The following is a 17,246-nucleotide window of genomic DNA, read 5'->3' as shown; positions in this document are numbered from 1 at the left end:
AGCAAGTGTTCATGAATTTTGATGTGGTAAAAGGGGCAGTCTGGGATTCAAACAACAATGAAGCAGTCACAAAGTGTGTGTTTACAATTACAATGTTTACAAATAATGGAGTAAAACAAGCTTATATGTTGTGGGTTCTGCAAGACATGAGGCATGTATAAATTATATTCTTCAAGAATCAATGGCTATATCATTCATAAAAAATGGATGTACCAATCCCAGATTGCCACTTAAGCACACATTGCTTGTGTAACTACAGAACAAGTGGGCACTTAATAAGGAGTTGGCAAAAATGCATGACAGGCAGAATAATGAGAAAACAACGGGATAATTGAAGATGTTTGGCATTTCATGCATTTTTTTCACACAATTTCTCTTGACAAAAAAATCTATGTGCAAAAAAGAGGAGGAATAATGTCTGTCTACAAACCATTTCCATCGGAAATCACCCTCCACAATTTCAGCACGGACACGCATAGCTCCTCTGCGCATGGCGATGTCGATTTCTGCAACAGGCAACTGAAAATAAGAAAACCCAATTGTGTTCTTTTAGTACAGGCATATTTTTCTCCTTACTTTGTACTGAAAACTTGAAACACTTTCCTGACAATATGTGCTGGTCTGAAATATGACCACAAGTCCACAATGCTTCACGAGAACAATTGTGAACGACTTTAGGCTAATAATACCCACACTAATTTCACATGAGGGAGTTGTGATTAGTGTCTCACCCAACATAACCCCTACTATATATACATGTAGTACATTGCGTAGGGCACAGCACATTACAGGTTCATCCAAATCTCTAAAGGAGCTCATTCTATTTTGGCAATATTTAACTAGCAACTAACAGAGAGAGAGAGTAACTTTTAAAGACAGCATCTCTTTGGTTTGAAAAACTTTTTGGGACCATCGTTGGCTGACTGTCCTTAACTCCCTATCAGTCAGTCAGTCAGTCAGTCAGTCAGTCAGGGGCATCTCTCGAGTCCCCTTACCTTCTTACGGTGTCATTGTTTTGGATGATACTGAAGCCATTGTTTAATCGGAACAGCGTCTGGCCAGTGCCTGTTAGGAAGAGCAGATAACGTCAGGACTGGGAGGCCTCTCCGTACCTCAGTGAGCCACATACATCATCACAGTGCGCCCTTGGCCAGGCTTCAGAAACACAATGCCTGGCGGTCAAGGGCAGGAGAGAGTGGAAATAAATAAAACTCATACAGAGCCAGATCCTCCGCTATTTCCCTCAGAGAGGGTGAGACCGGGCGCGTGTTGCAGAGAAAATCTAGAAGAGCGAAAAAAAAGCTCCCCTGAGGTGATTTGGTGGCGAGAGAGCCGGTAATGTCAGGCAGGCCATTTCTACACTCTTCTTAGAGATGTTCAACTGGGAATTATGTTACATTTGCCCTTTCATTGAATGACATTGTAAGACAGTCAGTCTTACAAGCAGTAGATCATCTGACAGGTTGTATTCATCCATATGAGGAGGGAAGTGAAAACACAGACTGGAAATGTGTAGTAGTAGTCTACCATTGATCATTGATTATTGTCACTGGTGGTGTAGTTGATACCGGCAGTTCACAGATATTGTGTAAATGTAACATTATAATGCGAATGTGTGTGCATCTTAGCCCCAGTGCACTCAAAATTCAGTTTTTTCCTGTGTTTTTTATCATAATGTACAACAGCTGATGAAACTAACACTGTAAAGTGTGAAAAAATGTGATCAGTGTTATTTTCTGCTGGTTGAAAATACAATGTACACAGGACCTTCTAATCAGCCCCACTCACATCACTCCCACAGTGCTATCAACCTTCTTGCTTGAGAAATTGTGTTTTGCTCAAAAGCAATTTTAATGTAAAACTATTACAGTAAGGTACTTCATTGTTACCCAGAAATTATTTGATATTGGTATAAAAATGGTTGCATTGAGCTTTTAAATTTTAAAATGTAAAATTATTCAACATAAAAGCTTGTATACCCTAGCTACTGTACAGCACTACACACTTTTTGCATAAGTCATCCAGTACTGTACCAGTACTCTACATTCTACACAATCGGAGGTGTTGGTAATAGAACAGCTCCCAAATGGATGCTTGGATTGTAAACACATATTTATCATTGCACTTCCGTGTGTCCTTTACTTTCCTCTGCCTTCCTCTGCCTACCGAGCGCCTCGGCTGGGCAATATTGGGGAGTTTGCTGAACTGTGATAAACAAAATGAACCATGAAGAGAAATCAATACCGCAGAGGGGTCAGGTTAGGTCTTCCCTTCTGGATTTTATTTTCAGAGGATTACAAATTGACCATAACCACCACAACAAACATTAGATCTGTGCAGTGATTTGATCTCCTAGGAGTTTCACATTTCTACAGTAACAGTAGATGAATTGCATTTCGACTACTAAAACCATGAATAAGAGAAACCCACCTGTCAACGCTGTCCTCCCTTGACCTGAAGGAGCATCCATTGACATCCTTCTGGCCCACAGGATAGGATGAGGAGGGTTGGGGTAGTGAACATTCACACACACTCACACAAGATTTGGAGGGATGGGGAAACTCCCAACAGCGTACTCACAGTCTGTAATGGCGTGTGACAGAAGCTTGAGCCCTCCGCAGTAGTATAACGGGAACTGATCGGGCCTGTCCAGCTTTTTCAACAGTTGGAGCACTGTCGTGGCCTTTTCTTCTCCCTTATCAAACTCCTCCCACGCTTTGCTTTCCTGGCATTCTCTTTCTTCCTCCAAATCCACTTGGGTCAGATACTCTTGAGGAAGAAAGGAGAAAACATGGGTTCGGAGACAGATGGCTTCTGAGGAGCCTAGTATGAGGTAACCTCATTGCAGTGGATCAAAGGTGTGTAGGACAGTATGACCACCGTGTTCTCATAATATGCATTCATATGTTGTAAATAGCATCATATGCTATAAACAGGTAGTAGGGCCACAGATTAGAAAGGAAACAACTTTACAAGGAGGCCATACGAATGTTTCCTAACCTAACCTACTGAATTAAAGGTATCACCAATTAAATAAATGGATTCAGTAATTATCTTACTTTCAATACATTTAGGGAAAGTTAATGAGGGTATTCCAGAAACGTTGTTGCCGTCTTTTCAGATGATTCATAACATCGCCATAATCACACATCAACAACGAACAACAGCTTCAAACATGTGAAAATGATAGTGTCATTATTCATTGGGAATCCATCCTAATCTAAATTGACACAAAATGAGCAAGCGACTCAGAACAAAACGCTATTGGGACCATCTGTTTTAATGACACAAAATAAGCTTACCACAGTTGACAACGGCAATGATGGCACAAAGATAAAAAATTATGCTTTATTTGCAAGGTAACAATGAGTGCCATCCAGCTTTGGGTTGTCATAGTAGGCTTGTCCTTGTTACAGGACTGTTATCATACTTAAATAAATGAGGATGCCGAACAGACCTCTCTGCTGAGAGGGGATGATTTGGTGACAAGATGGTGGAATGTGATCAGGAGTCAGGACAAAATGTGAATTTTGGCTAAGGGATAGGTTGGTTTCTCTAACATATATGAATACAGTGTACATAAAAAAAGCAGTAATTTCTGATTAATCAGGAAGAATCACATGCCTGATGATGGTGGGTTAGCCTAGTTCCTAGGGTTCCCCTACTGGTGGAGATTTGATTTGGTCCTCCAAGTTTTCTGAGCAAAAAAAGATTTACATCTGCAGCTGAATCTAGTTGATGATCCGCGCCCTATGGTTACATGGGTCATATATAACCCCTTACATAGTATGACTTTGCTGAGTTTGCTCATGAATTATTTGTGAGGCATCTATGTAGTGTTTATTGAGATGTTATGAATGCTCTATAAAGCCTTTATGAATTGTAGTTTGTTTAAGTGGGACGAATCAGCGAATCTGATTAATACACTTCACTAGGAACAAAACGTTGTTATATTGTTATATTGCCTTACCTTTGAGCATCTTTTCCCGTCCTGGCTCAATTTCCAGTATCTTTTTATAGCACATTCGTGACTGTAAAAGAGATATGTAAATTACGTTTCCTACAGCTACCTTCGGTCATGAGACAGGCTGATGCACTCTACTAATCTCAACCAGAGCCATAGATCAATATATGGGACTCTGGTCTCACTAATACACACAGACAGAGAGTAAGCAGAAATGTTGAGACCATTAAAGAAAGAAATGCAGTCACTTTGTATTTTAAATCTTGTATTAAGCAGAACGCTCGTGGGAATTTTTTCGCTGAACGAAGGGTACGCTTAAAAAGTTGCAAAATCTGCATTTTAGGAGATCAATATAAGGTTTGAGGGCAGATAGGCATCCAGAATGACTGAATACAGCTGTAAGCTGTTTTCTCTGCGATGCAGTTAGATATGGTTCAAATGAAATGGAATGCCCACCTCGTTATAATTCTTGAGGGCTAGGTGTGCTTTCCCCATGTGAAGATACGCTTTAACACACTTGTCATTACACTGTAAAGAAATAATATGAGCAAGAGAATCATACGTGACACGTCAACTGAACACATAATCTGCCATATGGACATCATTACACAAAACTGAACCAAAACCACATTTACTCAAGCTTCAAATATGGTACTCCCGTGAATTAGGCCAAACCCATTGTCTAGTTAGTTTGTATGTTTTTCTAAATAGATTGTCCTGAAAGGTGAGCACTGATTTTTTTTTGTACTGCTTTTATTACAGATTCTAAGGGGTATATACAGTACTCCAACCCACTTTCCTCCCCTCTCCACACCACTTACAGTTCATTGCTGTCACTGAGCACTGTACTCTACACTGCACCGTATGTTCTGTGCTCCCAGGACACTACAGGATCACAAGTGCACTGCCTGGAATGGCGTTATGAAGAATGAGGGAGCTAGTGATTGACCCAAAGTTCCTAGTCAGCCTTACCTTTAGAGCCCACTCACAGTCACTTATGGCCTCCTTATATTTCTCCAGTTTGATATAGGACTGCAGAGGAAAAAGTGGGGGAAAAGTGGACCGATAGTATTCAACATACTGTTTTTAAGTTAACTAAAGTGAAGTAAAAGCTGAAATGAAGTTGAGAGTACTTGTGCTCTGTTGGTATACAGCGGCTGCATGTCTCGTCGCTCGTCTAAACCGTCGCTATAAAGCTTCACAGCCGTCTCGTATTCTCCCTGGGCGTATGCTTCATTCCCCTTTTCTTTAAGGGCTGGGGGAATAAGGACATAAACAAATACAGTGTCAGGTTAAAAACAGCTGAATTAAGAGAGATCCTAATTAGGAAATTGCAAGAGCTAATCCATGCTAGAGAAATGACTTCATACACACCATTTGCCTTTTCCTGTCTCCTTTGTCTCCTTTTATGTCTGTCCTCTGCATCGCTTTCCATCATTTTCATGAAATTATCTACAGAAGGAGAATATAAAACAATATTCTTAAACAAGTGTTTAATATGGAATGTAAACTCTACATTTCTAAATGGTGAAATTAGATAATGCATTAATGAGAAGAACATTTGTGGGTCATTAGTGGTCAGCTGGTCACATAGTAGTTCATTCTTGGAGTTGCACTAAACGTTGCACTAAATGATGTTAAATACGATGGAAATCCTTTGGGATTGACTCTATTCCACTTTTTGTACCTGAGTACAGTACGTGTACAGATATTCAATTTTACACTAGGCACAGAAGAGGACCATGTAAGAAGTAGAACCAATTGAAATGAATTACAATTAAATTGGGGACTACAGTACATACTTTTCACAGGGGGGATTTAGAGAGCACTAACTGGATTACGAAAGATAAATTATTTGGAAACATAAGCACAGGCACAGAATACATTTGAGGACAAACAAAAAGAACTACAGGAACTTATTCAAGAAAGATCAAGTGTAATATATTATAAAAAATAAAGTGAAATAAAGGAATTTGGGGAAAAATTCACCAAATGATTTTTTTAATCCTCAAAATAGAAATGCTAACAAAAATAATTTACAGAAACTTGTTACAAATGACGGAGTCATCCATGATACACCAAACAATATTTAGAAAGAGAAACCAAAGTACTTTATGCATACGTTTTTGTTTCAGTCTCCTCCATCTCCACTAACTGAAGTTAATTGTAAGGATTTTTTTCTATTAATAGTGTAAAATTAATAGCTGTACAGAAAGACTAATGTGAAGGCCAAATTACAGAGGAGGAACTTCTTGATGCAATTAAGGCCTGTGAAAACTCCAGGGTTGGATGGCATACCAGTTGAGGTATATCAAACCTTTTTTGATGTACTCAGAGGTCTATTATTAACCTGTTTTAGCCACTCCTATAAAAATGATAGACTATCAGATACTCAGATTTCACTGTTACTGAAACAAGACCCAGGTGGTAAATATAAAAGATCCAGTCCACCTAAAAAAAACTGGATGCCCCTTACACTTCAGTGTTGTGATGCCAAAATTCTAGCAAAATGCAAAGCGCATAGAATTGAAAAGGTATTGTCGGATATTATTCATCCTAATCAGAAAGGTTTTTTACATGGACGATACATTGGAGAAAATATAAAACAAGTACTGGAAACAATAGAAAACTATGAAAAATCTGAGAAACCGGACCTGGTATTCATAGCTGATTTTGAAAAGGCCTTTGTTTATATATAAATGTTTATATATAAATGGACTATTTTCATTTTGGGGCATCTCTTATACAATGAGTTAAAGTTATGTATAGTAACCCTAGGTGTAAAATAGTAAATAATGGCTACTTCTCAGAAAATATTTGTATTTATTTAACTAGGCAAGTCAGTTAAGAACAAATTCTTTTTAAAAAAGATCGACTACCCCGGACCAATTGTGCACCGCCCTATTGGACTCCCAATCACGACTGGATGTGATACAGCATGGATGCGAACCAGGGACTGTAGTGATGCCTCTTGCACTGAGATGCAGTGCCTTAGACCGCTGCGCCACTCAGGAGCCCAGTATTAAACTGTCAAGAGGAGTGAAACAAGATTGTCCACTATTGGCATTAGTATTTATTATGGCCATCGAAATGTTAGTTATGAAAATTGGATCCAACAATATCAATGGGCTAGAAATCCAGGGCTTAAAAACAAAGGTGTCACTGTATGCTGACGACTCATGTTTTCTTTTAAATCCGCAATTTGTATCCCTGCACAGCCTCATAGAGGATCTAGATAATTTCTCTAACCTCTGTGGATTGCATCCAAACTATGATAAGTGTACCTACCATATTACGTATTGGATCACTAAAAAATCACTACCCTGTATTTTACCAATAAAATGGTCTGACGGTGAAGTGGACATAATCTTTATTCATATCCCGAAAGAAAGAAACGATCTCACTGCAATACATTTTGAAAGAAAGTTAGCAAAAACAGATAACATCTTGCTACTATGGAAAGGTAAATACCTGTGTATTTGTGGACAAATCACCCTGTATAATGATTTAGTCATATCCCAGTTTACCTACTTACATATGGCCCTGCCTACACCGAATGACTTGTTTTTATAATTATATGAGAAAAATATATTCCTCTTTATTTGGAATGGAAAGCCAGACCAAATTTAAACCAGCCTATACATATAATGAATATGAATTTGGAGATCTGAAATGATTAAATATTCAAGAATTGAACCTCTCACTAAAGGCTTCAGTCATACAAAAGTTGTATTTAAATCCGAACTGATTAGTAAGAATGGCCAACCCCGTTTTAAAAAATGTCCCTTTCCCCTTTATTCAGATTACAACCTCTCACTTTTGGTTATTTGAAAATGAAATAATCTCCAGAATATCTCCAGCTATTTTTTAAATAAACCATAGAAAGCTGGTTGCAATTTCAGCTTAATCTACCAGAAAAGACAGAACAAATATTACAACAAATATTATGGACCAACTCATATATAGTAACTGATAAAACATTTTTTTAAATCTATAATCTTTGTTAATGATATCATAAATTAGACCGGTGGAGTAATGTCACACATGCAGCTAACAAAAATATATAGAAATGTCTGCTCTATCCAAAAATACAACCAACTGATTGCAGCATTACTGTGAAAATGGAAGAGGCAAGTGGAAGGGGGAGAAGATAAGGAACCTGTCAGTCAACCCTACATTAAAGACCAAATGTGGTTAAAGATAATTGTGCTAAATAAAAAAGTATACCAGTTTAATTTAAGGACCAAAAAATGTACAGCTGCGCCATACAGTTTGCAAAATAGTTGGGAAGAGATTTTTGATCTACTGATTCCATGGCACATGGTTTGTGAACTGATTCAAATTATTATATAAATTCTTGCAATCAATAGTATGTCATGTGTATGGGGGATACAACCATCCCAGCTCTGTAGATTTTGCTGCGAAGAGACAGAATCATTAAATCAATTGTTTTGGTACTGCCCATACGTAGTTTGTTTTTGGTCATAGGTTCAAGAATGGCTGAAGAATTGCAACATTTACCTGGAGCTAACTCTGCAAATAGCACAAATATAATAATACTCTTAGTAAAATTACAGCAGGGTTGAAAAATATATGGTAATTAGAAATCAAAACTGGATGTTTTTCAGAGATAGATGGGAGGGGTTGAGAGTAGCTGAAGGGTGGAATTAAAAATAAATAAAAAATGATAACAATTGTAAAATATACAGTGCCTGTAAAATATATATAGTATGATTAAGCTGGAAGTAATATCTGCAATATTAAAGCTAATCTAACTACTAAAAATAAAAAAATAAAAAATGTAATAAAACACTGTTACCGGACCTTGACAGGCTGCTCTTGGTAATCCAGTCAAGGGTATTGACATCCATATGCTATTGAATTGGAATTTACTGTGCAGTGCAATTTACTAGGTTTGAATTGTATTTATTCTGAGTAAAGCTGATTGATTGATAGTGCAATTAAAGGTGGAGTTGCAGATTAAATAGACCCAGTGCTCTGGGCAGTATGATGTAGTACCATGTAAGCACTTGAAGGGGCAATCTGCAGTTCAAAGAACAATAAAGCGGCCATCCCGCCAGCATTTTGGTAAACAGCTGAGGGACGTGCCTGGAGAAATGTAAACACTCTCAAATTCATAGAGCAATGGATTCAAGGACTGACTGACCATCCATGAGATCAAAATGATAGTTGTAACTATAACTGTGCTTTGAGGCTATACAGTGTTTGTTGACAATAACATTGTTTACAAATTGCAGATGGCCCCTTTAAAGGGACAAATCCTAACTTGAGATACTTGTACAGTATACAGAGCCAGACGCTACCCAAACTTTTTGTGTTTGATTTATGCAAATGTGAAGGACGTTACGCTGTTTACTTAGCGAGTACCGCTTCCTCCTGACTCGGCTTGAACCCATGACCTCTGCCTTGTAAACACAGACCACTGCCCTACTGAAGCATCTTACCCAGTAGCGCTACTGAAAATATAGCTATTCGTCAACGCAAGTGGAGACACTTCAGGCTGAGAAGTGAGTTTCACAGATCACGATCTGCTACACATCTTGAGTACCATGCTCAAATGAAGGAGTTGTTCCTAAATGATTGCTTATATAGTTGTCCCAAACCTTATAATCTCACCATACAGCAAAAGAGAGACCCATTTTAGCTTTACACACCTGCACTTGAACTGGGATCATTTTGTGAACCCTGAAATAAAAGAATAGAAGAAAAATATTCAAAAACACATGTTTCTGCAGCGTCACATCAAATTATTCAACTGTAATTTCTAAGACAAAAAAAATCTAATTAGCCAAATGAAAGGATGCTAACATGTACCTGCTGTTATACAATGCACACATAACCAACCTATTACAGACCACAGGAAAGACCTCAAGTAGATTGGTATACAATCTGAAAAGTCATTATATACTTGCTTTGTGCAGAGAGAGAGTGAGTATTGAGCTGTTACCGTCGGTGCAGGTGCCTGTTGTGAGGGATTGGTGTTTATCACTGTCCTGTTGAGGAGTGTTTTGCATGGTTCCTCCTTCTCCTTCAAGGTACTTATGTAGCAATCAGCCTTTTCTACAGCTCTCTGCTGAGACGTTACATCAGAGGAGTTCAGTTCCTTGACCAGGTCGCCTGTATAAGAACATCACAGATTACATAGAGTAAATTAAAGAGATTAAATCAAATATAATTCTATTTGTCACACGTCCCAGAATAAAATGGGTGTAGTTTTTACCGTGAAATGCTTGCTTACAAGCCCTTCCCAATGATGCAGAGTTAAAAAATAATAATAAAAAGAAAATAATAACACAAGAGGAATAAAATACACAAGAATGAAGCTACAGTATATATATATAGGGAGTACCGGTACCAGATCGATGTGCAGGGGTACGAGGTAATTGAGGTATGTATTTACATGAAGGCAGGGTAAAGTGACTAGGCATCAAGATAGATAATAATAAGAGTAAAAATAAAGAACAGAGTAGCAGCAGCATATAATGAGTGTAAAAGTATTTGTGTGTGTCGGTATGCATGCATGTATTTGTGTTGTCGTTATACATGTGTGTGTGTTATCTACATGTACTGTATGTGTGTGCATGTATGTAATGTATGTGAATGTGTGGAGCTTTTGTGTGAGTGTCAGTGTGTGAGTGTGAGTATGTAACGTATATGTACTGTATAGTCTTGTGAGTGTGCATAGAGTCACTGCAAGATAGGGTCAGTGCAAATTGAACGGGTAACCATTTAATTAACTATATAGCAGTCTTATGGATATGGGGTAGAAGCTGTCTCAGAGCATGTTGGTCCGAGAGTCGATGCTGAGGTACCGTTTGCCGGACAGCATCAGAGTGAACAGTATATGGCTTGGGTGGCTGGAGTCTTTGGTCATTTTTCACGCCTTCCTCCGACACCGCCTGATCTTATTTAATATTTTTTTATTTAACTTGTATTTAACCAGGTAGGCCAGTTGAGAACATCTCATTTACAACTGCAACCTGGCCAAGATAAAGCAAAGCGGTGCGACACAAACAACACAGAGTTACACATGGGATAAACAAACGTACAGTCAATAACACAATAGAAAAATCTATATACAGTGTGTGAAAATGTAGTAAGATTAGGGAGGTAGGGAAATAAATAGGCCATAGTGGCTAAATAATTACAATTTATTATTAATACTGGAGTGATAGATGTGCAGAAGATGAATGGGCAAGTAGAGATACTGGGGTGCAAAGGAGCAAAAAATAAATAACAATATGGGGATGAGGTAGTTGGTTGGGCTATTTACAGATGGGCTGTGTACAGGTGCAATGATCGGTAAGCTGCTCTGACAGCTGAAGTTAGTGAGGGAGATATAAGACTCCATCTTCAGTGATATTTGCAATTCGTTCCAGTCATTGGCAGCAGAGAACTGAAGGAAAGGCGGCCAAACGAGGAGTTGGCTTTGGGGATGACCAGTGAAATATACCTGCTGGAGTGTGTACTACGGGTGGGTGCTGTTATGGTGACCAGTGAGCTGAGATAAGGCAGGGCTTTACCTAGCAAAGACTTATAGATCACCTGGAGCCAGTGGGTTTGGCGACGAATATGTAGCGAGGGCAAGCCAACGAGAGCATACAGGTCGCAGTGGTGGGTAGTATATGGGGCTTTGGTGACAAGACGGATAGCACTGTGATAGACTACATCCAATTTGCTGAGTAGAGTGTTGGAGGCTATTTTGTAAATGACATCGCCGAAGTCAAGGACCGGTAGCATAGTCAGTTTTACGAGGGTATGTTTGGCAGCATGAGTGACGGAGGCTTTGTTGCGAAATAGGAAGCTGATTCTAGATTTAATTTTGGATTGGAGATGCTTAATGTGAGTCTGGAAGGAGAGTGTACAGTCTAACCAGACACCTAGGTATTTGTAGTTGTCCACATATTCTAAGTCAGAACCGTCCAGAGTAGTGATGATAGACGGACGGGCATTGAATGTCAATGTATGCCATTGAAGCGCGTCTGGAGGTTTGTTAACACAGTGTCCAAAGAAGGGCCAGAAGTATACAGAATGGTGTCGTCTGCGTAGAGGTGGATCAGAGAATCACCAGCAGCAAGAGCGACATCATTGATGTATACAGAGAAAAGAGTCAGCCCAAGAATTGAACCTTGTGGCACCCCCATGGAGACTGCCAGAGGTCCGGACAACAGGCCCTCCGATTTGACACACTGAACTCTATCTGAGAAGTAGTTGGTGAACCAGGCAAGGCAGTCATTTGAGAAACCAAGGCTGATATAGAGGTCCTGGATGGCAGGGAGCTCAGGCCCAGTGATGTACTGGGCTGTCCGCAGAATCCTCTGTAGCGCGTTGAGGTCGAGCGCAATGCATTTGCCATACCAAACGGTGACGCAGTCAGTCAAGATGCTCTCAACGGAGCAGATGTAGAACTTTTTGAGGATCCAAGGGCCCATGCTAAATCTTGTCAGGCTCCTGAGGGGGAAGAGGCACTGTTGTGCTGTCCGGCAGCCTTGCAAGTGTTGGCTTGTTTAAAAAATGTACTCACATCGGCCACAGAGAGCGAGATCACACAGATTAAAGGGATAGTCCACCCAAATCACAAAATTACATTTTGGTTTCCTTACCCTGTAAGCAGTCAGACAAGGTAAGATACACTGCATATTCTGCTCACAGAGTAAGGAAACCAGTGACATTTTGTAATTTGGGTGAAATACCCCATTACATGTGTTGACTTTGTCACTCCTCTGGAAATGGCTGTGACCTGCTTTATTCACTTAGTACTACTACCATAGTCCCTGTTATTGTCTGAATTTATAAATGAACACCTTAGGTCTTTCTTGGTAAAGTTTTAGGTTGTAGCCTGCCTTCAGCAGTAGACTACTCTTTATCATTGCATTACCCTGAAATGACTGTGCGCCTCACTAATCTAAAGTAGCAATCTAGCTATTGTAGACGATACCCTATCAGGAATAAACAAATAAAGGTAAAACAAATAAGGGTCTTTCCATTTAATTTCAATCACTTTTTGACTGCACCCTTTTTGAATTGAACAAAACTTACCATACATATTTGCTCATGGTAGAAGTGGTCAGAAAGTTATTTTTTGGACCTGAATGCCAAAATATTTAGAAGGGACCAAAGTTGACCCATTTTGCATACCTCACCATACCATGAGACATTCATGTCTTCATCACTGGAAAATATAAACAGTTGATTTTGATTTCATTTAAACGCTTACAAAAATGGTTGACAAACTATTTGATCATTTCTTGAATTATTATACATTTCTTAATATATACTGTATTTTAGTTTTTTTTACATTTAACATAAACTCTCTAAAAATGCAGAAATTCAGATAATTTTTTTCTCGCATATGTTTTAGCTTAGATCCTATTTTACATAATCTGTATTCAAGAGTATGTTGTGTCTCAACCGATGGTGGGCACAACACATGCAAAGTAAATTAGTGTCTAAACTACAACATATGCGAAAATGGAGAGAAAAAAATTGGAGTTTACGTGGTTTTCTAGAAATTATTCAATTGTTTGACAACCCAGTTTGTAAGCATTTAACTAATGTAAAAAAAAAAGTATACTGTTATGAAGACATCATGGATGTCTCATGGTATGGTGCTTCTGGTGGGTTATGCAAAATGGGTCTACTTTGAGCACCTCCATCTCCTGAATGTTTCAAGTCCAAAAAGTAGATAGGCTAGGTGGTTGAGCTGTCTTTCCAGCAGTGGAGGCTCTTCAGAGGTGGAAGGGGAGGACCATCCTCCTCAGTGAATTTCATACAAATAAAAATGGTAAAACATTGAAAAAGTTATCCTTTTTAGATAAAACTATACTAAATATATTCACGTCGCCAAATAATTTATTAAAACACACTGTTTTGCAATAAAGGTCTACAGTAGCCTCCTCCTCTTGGTACATTGACTTCAATACAAAACCTAGGAGGCTCTTGGTTCTCCCCCCTTCCATAGACTTACACAGTAATTATGACTACTTCCAGAGGACGTCCTCCAACCTACCAGAGCTCTTGCAGCATCAACTGACATGTTGTCCAAAGGATCAGAGTACAATGAATCTAGCACTGAAAGCATAAGCAACTGCTAGCTAGCACTGCAGTTCATAAAATTTGGTGAGTAGTTGCCTCAAAGAGATAGAAAGACAATAGTTGAACAGTTTTCAACAAATTAATTTCTTCAAAAATGAAGGAGAAGCAAGAGAGAGAGAGAGTCATTTTTTTACTTTCAGCTTCACTTACTTAGCTAGCAAATGCAGCTGGCTAGTTTAGTTACTCAAACACCTGGCTCAAACAGAGGGATGCTATGTTTGCTAGCTGGCTATGACTATCCAACACAAGACTGGAACTCTTCCAAGTCAAGGTAAGCTTTTGGTTGTATTAATTTATTGCCCACCGGTGTAACTGCTTACTGACTCTGCACTGTAACATTACTGCATGATTGTATAATAACGCATTAGTTATATTAGCTATGTTGACTAGGACGTTAGCTAATATGGGGACAACGATGTAGGCTGTGTGTAGCAGTTATGACATGGTTGGGCTAGGAAAGGTTTTTTCGCATGGTCACATACAGCTGATGAATTGTTAATTGAAGTCCACAATGAAGGGAAAAGGTGAGAGGAGGAGTGCATAGAGGCTAGAATGAATACAGTGTGGCTGCTATGAATGTGAACTGTATCTATGCATGATCAGGGGTGTATTCATTCCACCGATTCTGTTGAAAAACGTTTCTTAAATGGAAGCAAACGAAACGGGGATAAAAATACCTGAATTTGACCAGTACATCCTAGATAAGCTAGATGCAGACAAGAGTGTGCAAGGGGGTATTGCATGTGTCACTGTCAATCATCTAAAATGTTTCTCTCTACCTGTGTGCACCTACGTTGTAAACGTTCATTCCTAAACTAGGTTGTAGCAACCTCATGATAGGTATTGGGAAATTTCTAGTATCATGTAGTAGCCTACATCTATGTTTAATTGAGCTGGGTGAATGGAATATGAATGACAGTCATTCAACACGCTGTAATAGAAATAAGGCCATGCTCATGAGAAAAGAAAATCGTCCTCCCGCATCATAAACGGCACTGGCCGCCACTGCTTTCCAGAAATTAGGCTACTGGCTGCCCTGAAAGCCTAGATGGTAGCTAGCTAACGTTAGATACAGTATTTTAAAGGTAGAGCTAACGTTAGCCAACCACACTGGTCTTATGTCTTTCACCAGAACAGCCAGCTAAAATGACTTGACTGTATCTGTCCCTAACAAATTTCACACTCAGCTAGATGCTAGTATCTAGTACTCTAGCTAGCTAGCTTCAAACCCGAACGCACACTTACCTAACGTCAGCTAGCAAAGGTTACTGTGGATTAATAACTGGTGGTGGTGCTGGTACAGTACTTACTTATTTCATCAACATTCTTCAAGAAACTCTCAAAATCCTCGAACTCTTTTGTCATGTTGATTTGTTTCCTAGTAGTCTGCTAAATGTAGATTATGCAATACCAAGGAAACAAGGTATTTTATTTGTTTTTATCTAGCTACCGTAGCTACAATAGTTGTGGCTGTCAATCTTTACTCTTCCTCTTGATTTGAGTGTGTCGTATAATTGTAACTATGGTAACGGTAAACTTTTTTTCTTCCAAGTGGGGATTGGATTTCTAAAGGTCACGTGCTCTGGGTAGGGGCGTGTGGTTTCGAACCGTTCAATATCCCGTGCAGTACCTTAACTACATTTTCTACAAACAAATGTATAAAGGCTTGATACAGTATATTAGGCCTGTGATAACAGCTCCAGTCATAGAGCAGAGAGTGCTTGCCAACTGCCACCCCGCTGAAGAGCACAAGCTCACCTTTATTTCAGTCAACTCTTCGGTTCATAATGGACCGCTTACAGCAGTATCTGAACACAAAAAGACCAAGAGTGCCGCCATGAGATTTTCAGGGGTATTGAAAATGTGCACAGTTTACTAAAACTTCTTCAAATGGAGTGATATCCACCTATTGTACCCTGAATTGTACTATTGCAAGCATGCATTTTTATCATGTAGCATAAATGCACCATGGTACTAGGTCATTCTATACTTTTAAATGAGTAATAACTACTGGAACTGGATTATGCATCACAGCAAAGTAATCAATATTTTTGAAAGACAGATTATCAATTTACTGAATAGTAACCCCCAGGTGAGTAATTAAGCCTGATTCTGCTTGGAAGGATTATTTTGAATCTGAGTTGCAACCAAAGTAGCAGCAAATTAAAACAACCACTGAATAAAGGCCTGTTGATCCCCAATCACCACCACTTATTTGCAGTGGCGACCCGTCATTCATTTTTGCATGTTATTTTGGCATTAATACGTGTCACATATCAGTTTGCAACAAATGTAAGAATAATAATAATTGAGTTAATACAGCCGCATACAAACATGGTCTCCTTTTTGCTTTTTTTGAGGTAGCTCCAAAATGTAGGTGTTTCAGCCTTACTCAGTGCTTTCTGTAGTTGTGGGGCAGCCAGTGGAAAATATGGAGCATAGGGGTTGGTAATATTCTCTAGTTGCGCCATGATTGGCTCAGTGTTCTGTTACTCATGGGGACACTACGTCACCACAAAATCTATGGGTAGAGCTCGAAAATTCAAGCACCTTGGGTGCTGCTATAGAGTTACATTAGACATACCCATCCAAGAAGGCTCAAGGTCATTGGCCACAGATAAAATGACGTCCAATCACGTTATATCTACCATAGCTTTGATTGGACTGATCATGTCAGCATCATATTTTCAAAATCTTAGCTAGCAAGTTAGCAGTCATCATCAAGAATCAAGTCGACAATCTACTGGCAAATCCTTTTTAATCCTTGTCATATGAAGAGAAATTATGAAGAGGAATTATAGATAAAACCTATCGGTGCTTTTCGGCCATTAGACATAAACATTACACAACAAGTTGGAATCACAAATTCAACAATGAGTGATTTGGAAGGAATCAGTGGCTAACTGCAAGCGTTGTAAAGCAATCACTAGCCTACTATTCAGTGGAGTGGATTACCGTTGTGAATAGAACTTGGCCGTTTTAAATGATGTATATTATGAAATAAAATAAGCATGTTTTTTTTCAATTATCTTGTCGATTGATGACCAAACAAGAACATTGCGCATGACTGAAACAGAAAAACCATATCTCCACCGTAAAACAATCCTTGCTGCTTTGTTCTGTGCAATCTGCAGCCTCCTAACTTCACTTGATGATGCATTTCCCC

General features: G+C 39.0%; 1 protein-coding gene across 2 annotated transcripts in view; it reads right to left on the bottom strand.

Annotated features, from left to right (window-relative positions):
• ttc12 (tetratricopeptide repeat domain 12) overlaps window positions 1-15,584 on the bottom strand; it is a 45,821-nt gene extending 30,237 nt beyond the window's left edge. Inside the window, exons 1-11 of one of the 2 annotated variants that reach the window (XM_045703443.1) lie at window positions 15,391-15,584; window positions 9,933-10,102; window positions 9,640-9,670; window positions 5,339-5,416; window positions 5,098-5,219; window positions 4,937-4,996; window positions 4,421-4,492; window positions 3,971-4,031; window positions 2,581-2,769; window positions 996-1,065; window positions 431-519 (exon numbers count right to left, since the gene is read on the bottom strand). In XM_045703443.1, the coding sequence (XP_045559399.1) occupies window positions 431-519; window positions 996-1,065; window positions 2,581-2,769; window positions 3,971-4,031; window positions 4,421-4,492; window positions 4,937-4,996; window positions 5,098-5,219; window positions 5,339-5,416; window positions 9,640-9,670; window positions 9,933-10,102; window positions 15,391-15,445 (997 nt within the window). In that variant the 5' untranslated portion in view covers window positions 15,446-15,584. The remainder of the gene's footprint in view (window positions 1-430; window positions 520-995; window positions 1,066-2,580; window positions 2,770-3,970; window positions 4,032-4,420; window positions 4,493-4,936; window positions 4,997-5,097; window positions 5,220-5,338; window positions 5,417-9,639; window positions 9,671-9,932; window positions 10,103-15,390) is intronic. The other variant, XM_045703444.1, reaches the window with a different exon arrangement.
• Window positions 15,585-17,246: the final 1,662 nt, after the last annotated feature.

This window comes from Salmo salar, chromosome ssa20, assembly GCF_905237065.1.
Source record: "Salmo salar chromosome ssa20, Ssal_v3.1, whole genome shotgun sequence".
Taxonomy (NCBI): Eukaryota; Metazoa; Chordata; class Actinopteri; order Salmoniformes; family Salmonidae; genus Salmo; species Salmo salar.
This window is presented reverse-complemented; position numbering and strand designations above follow the sequence as displayed.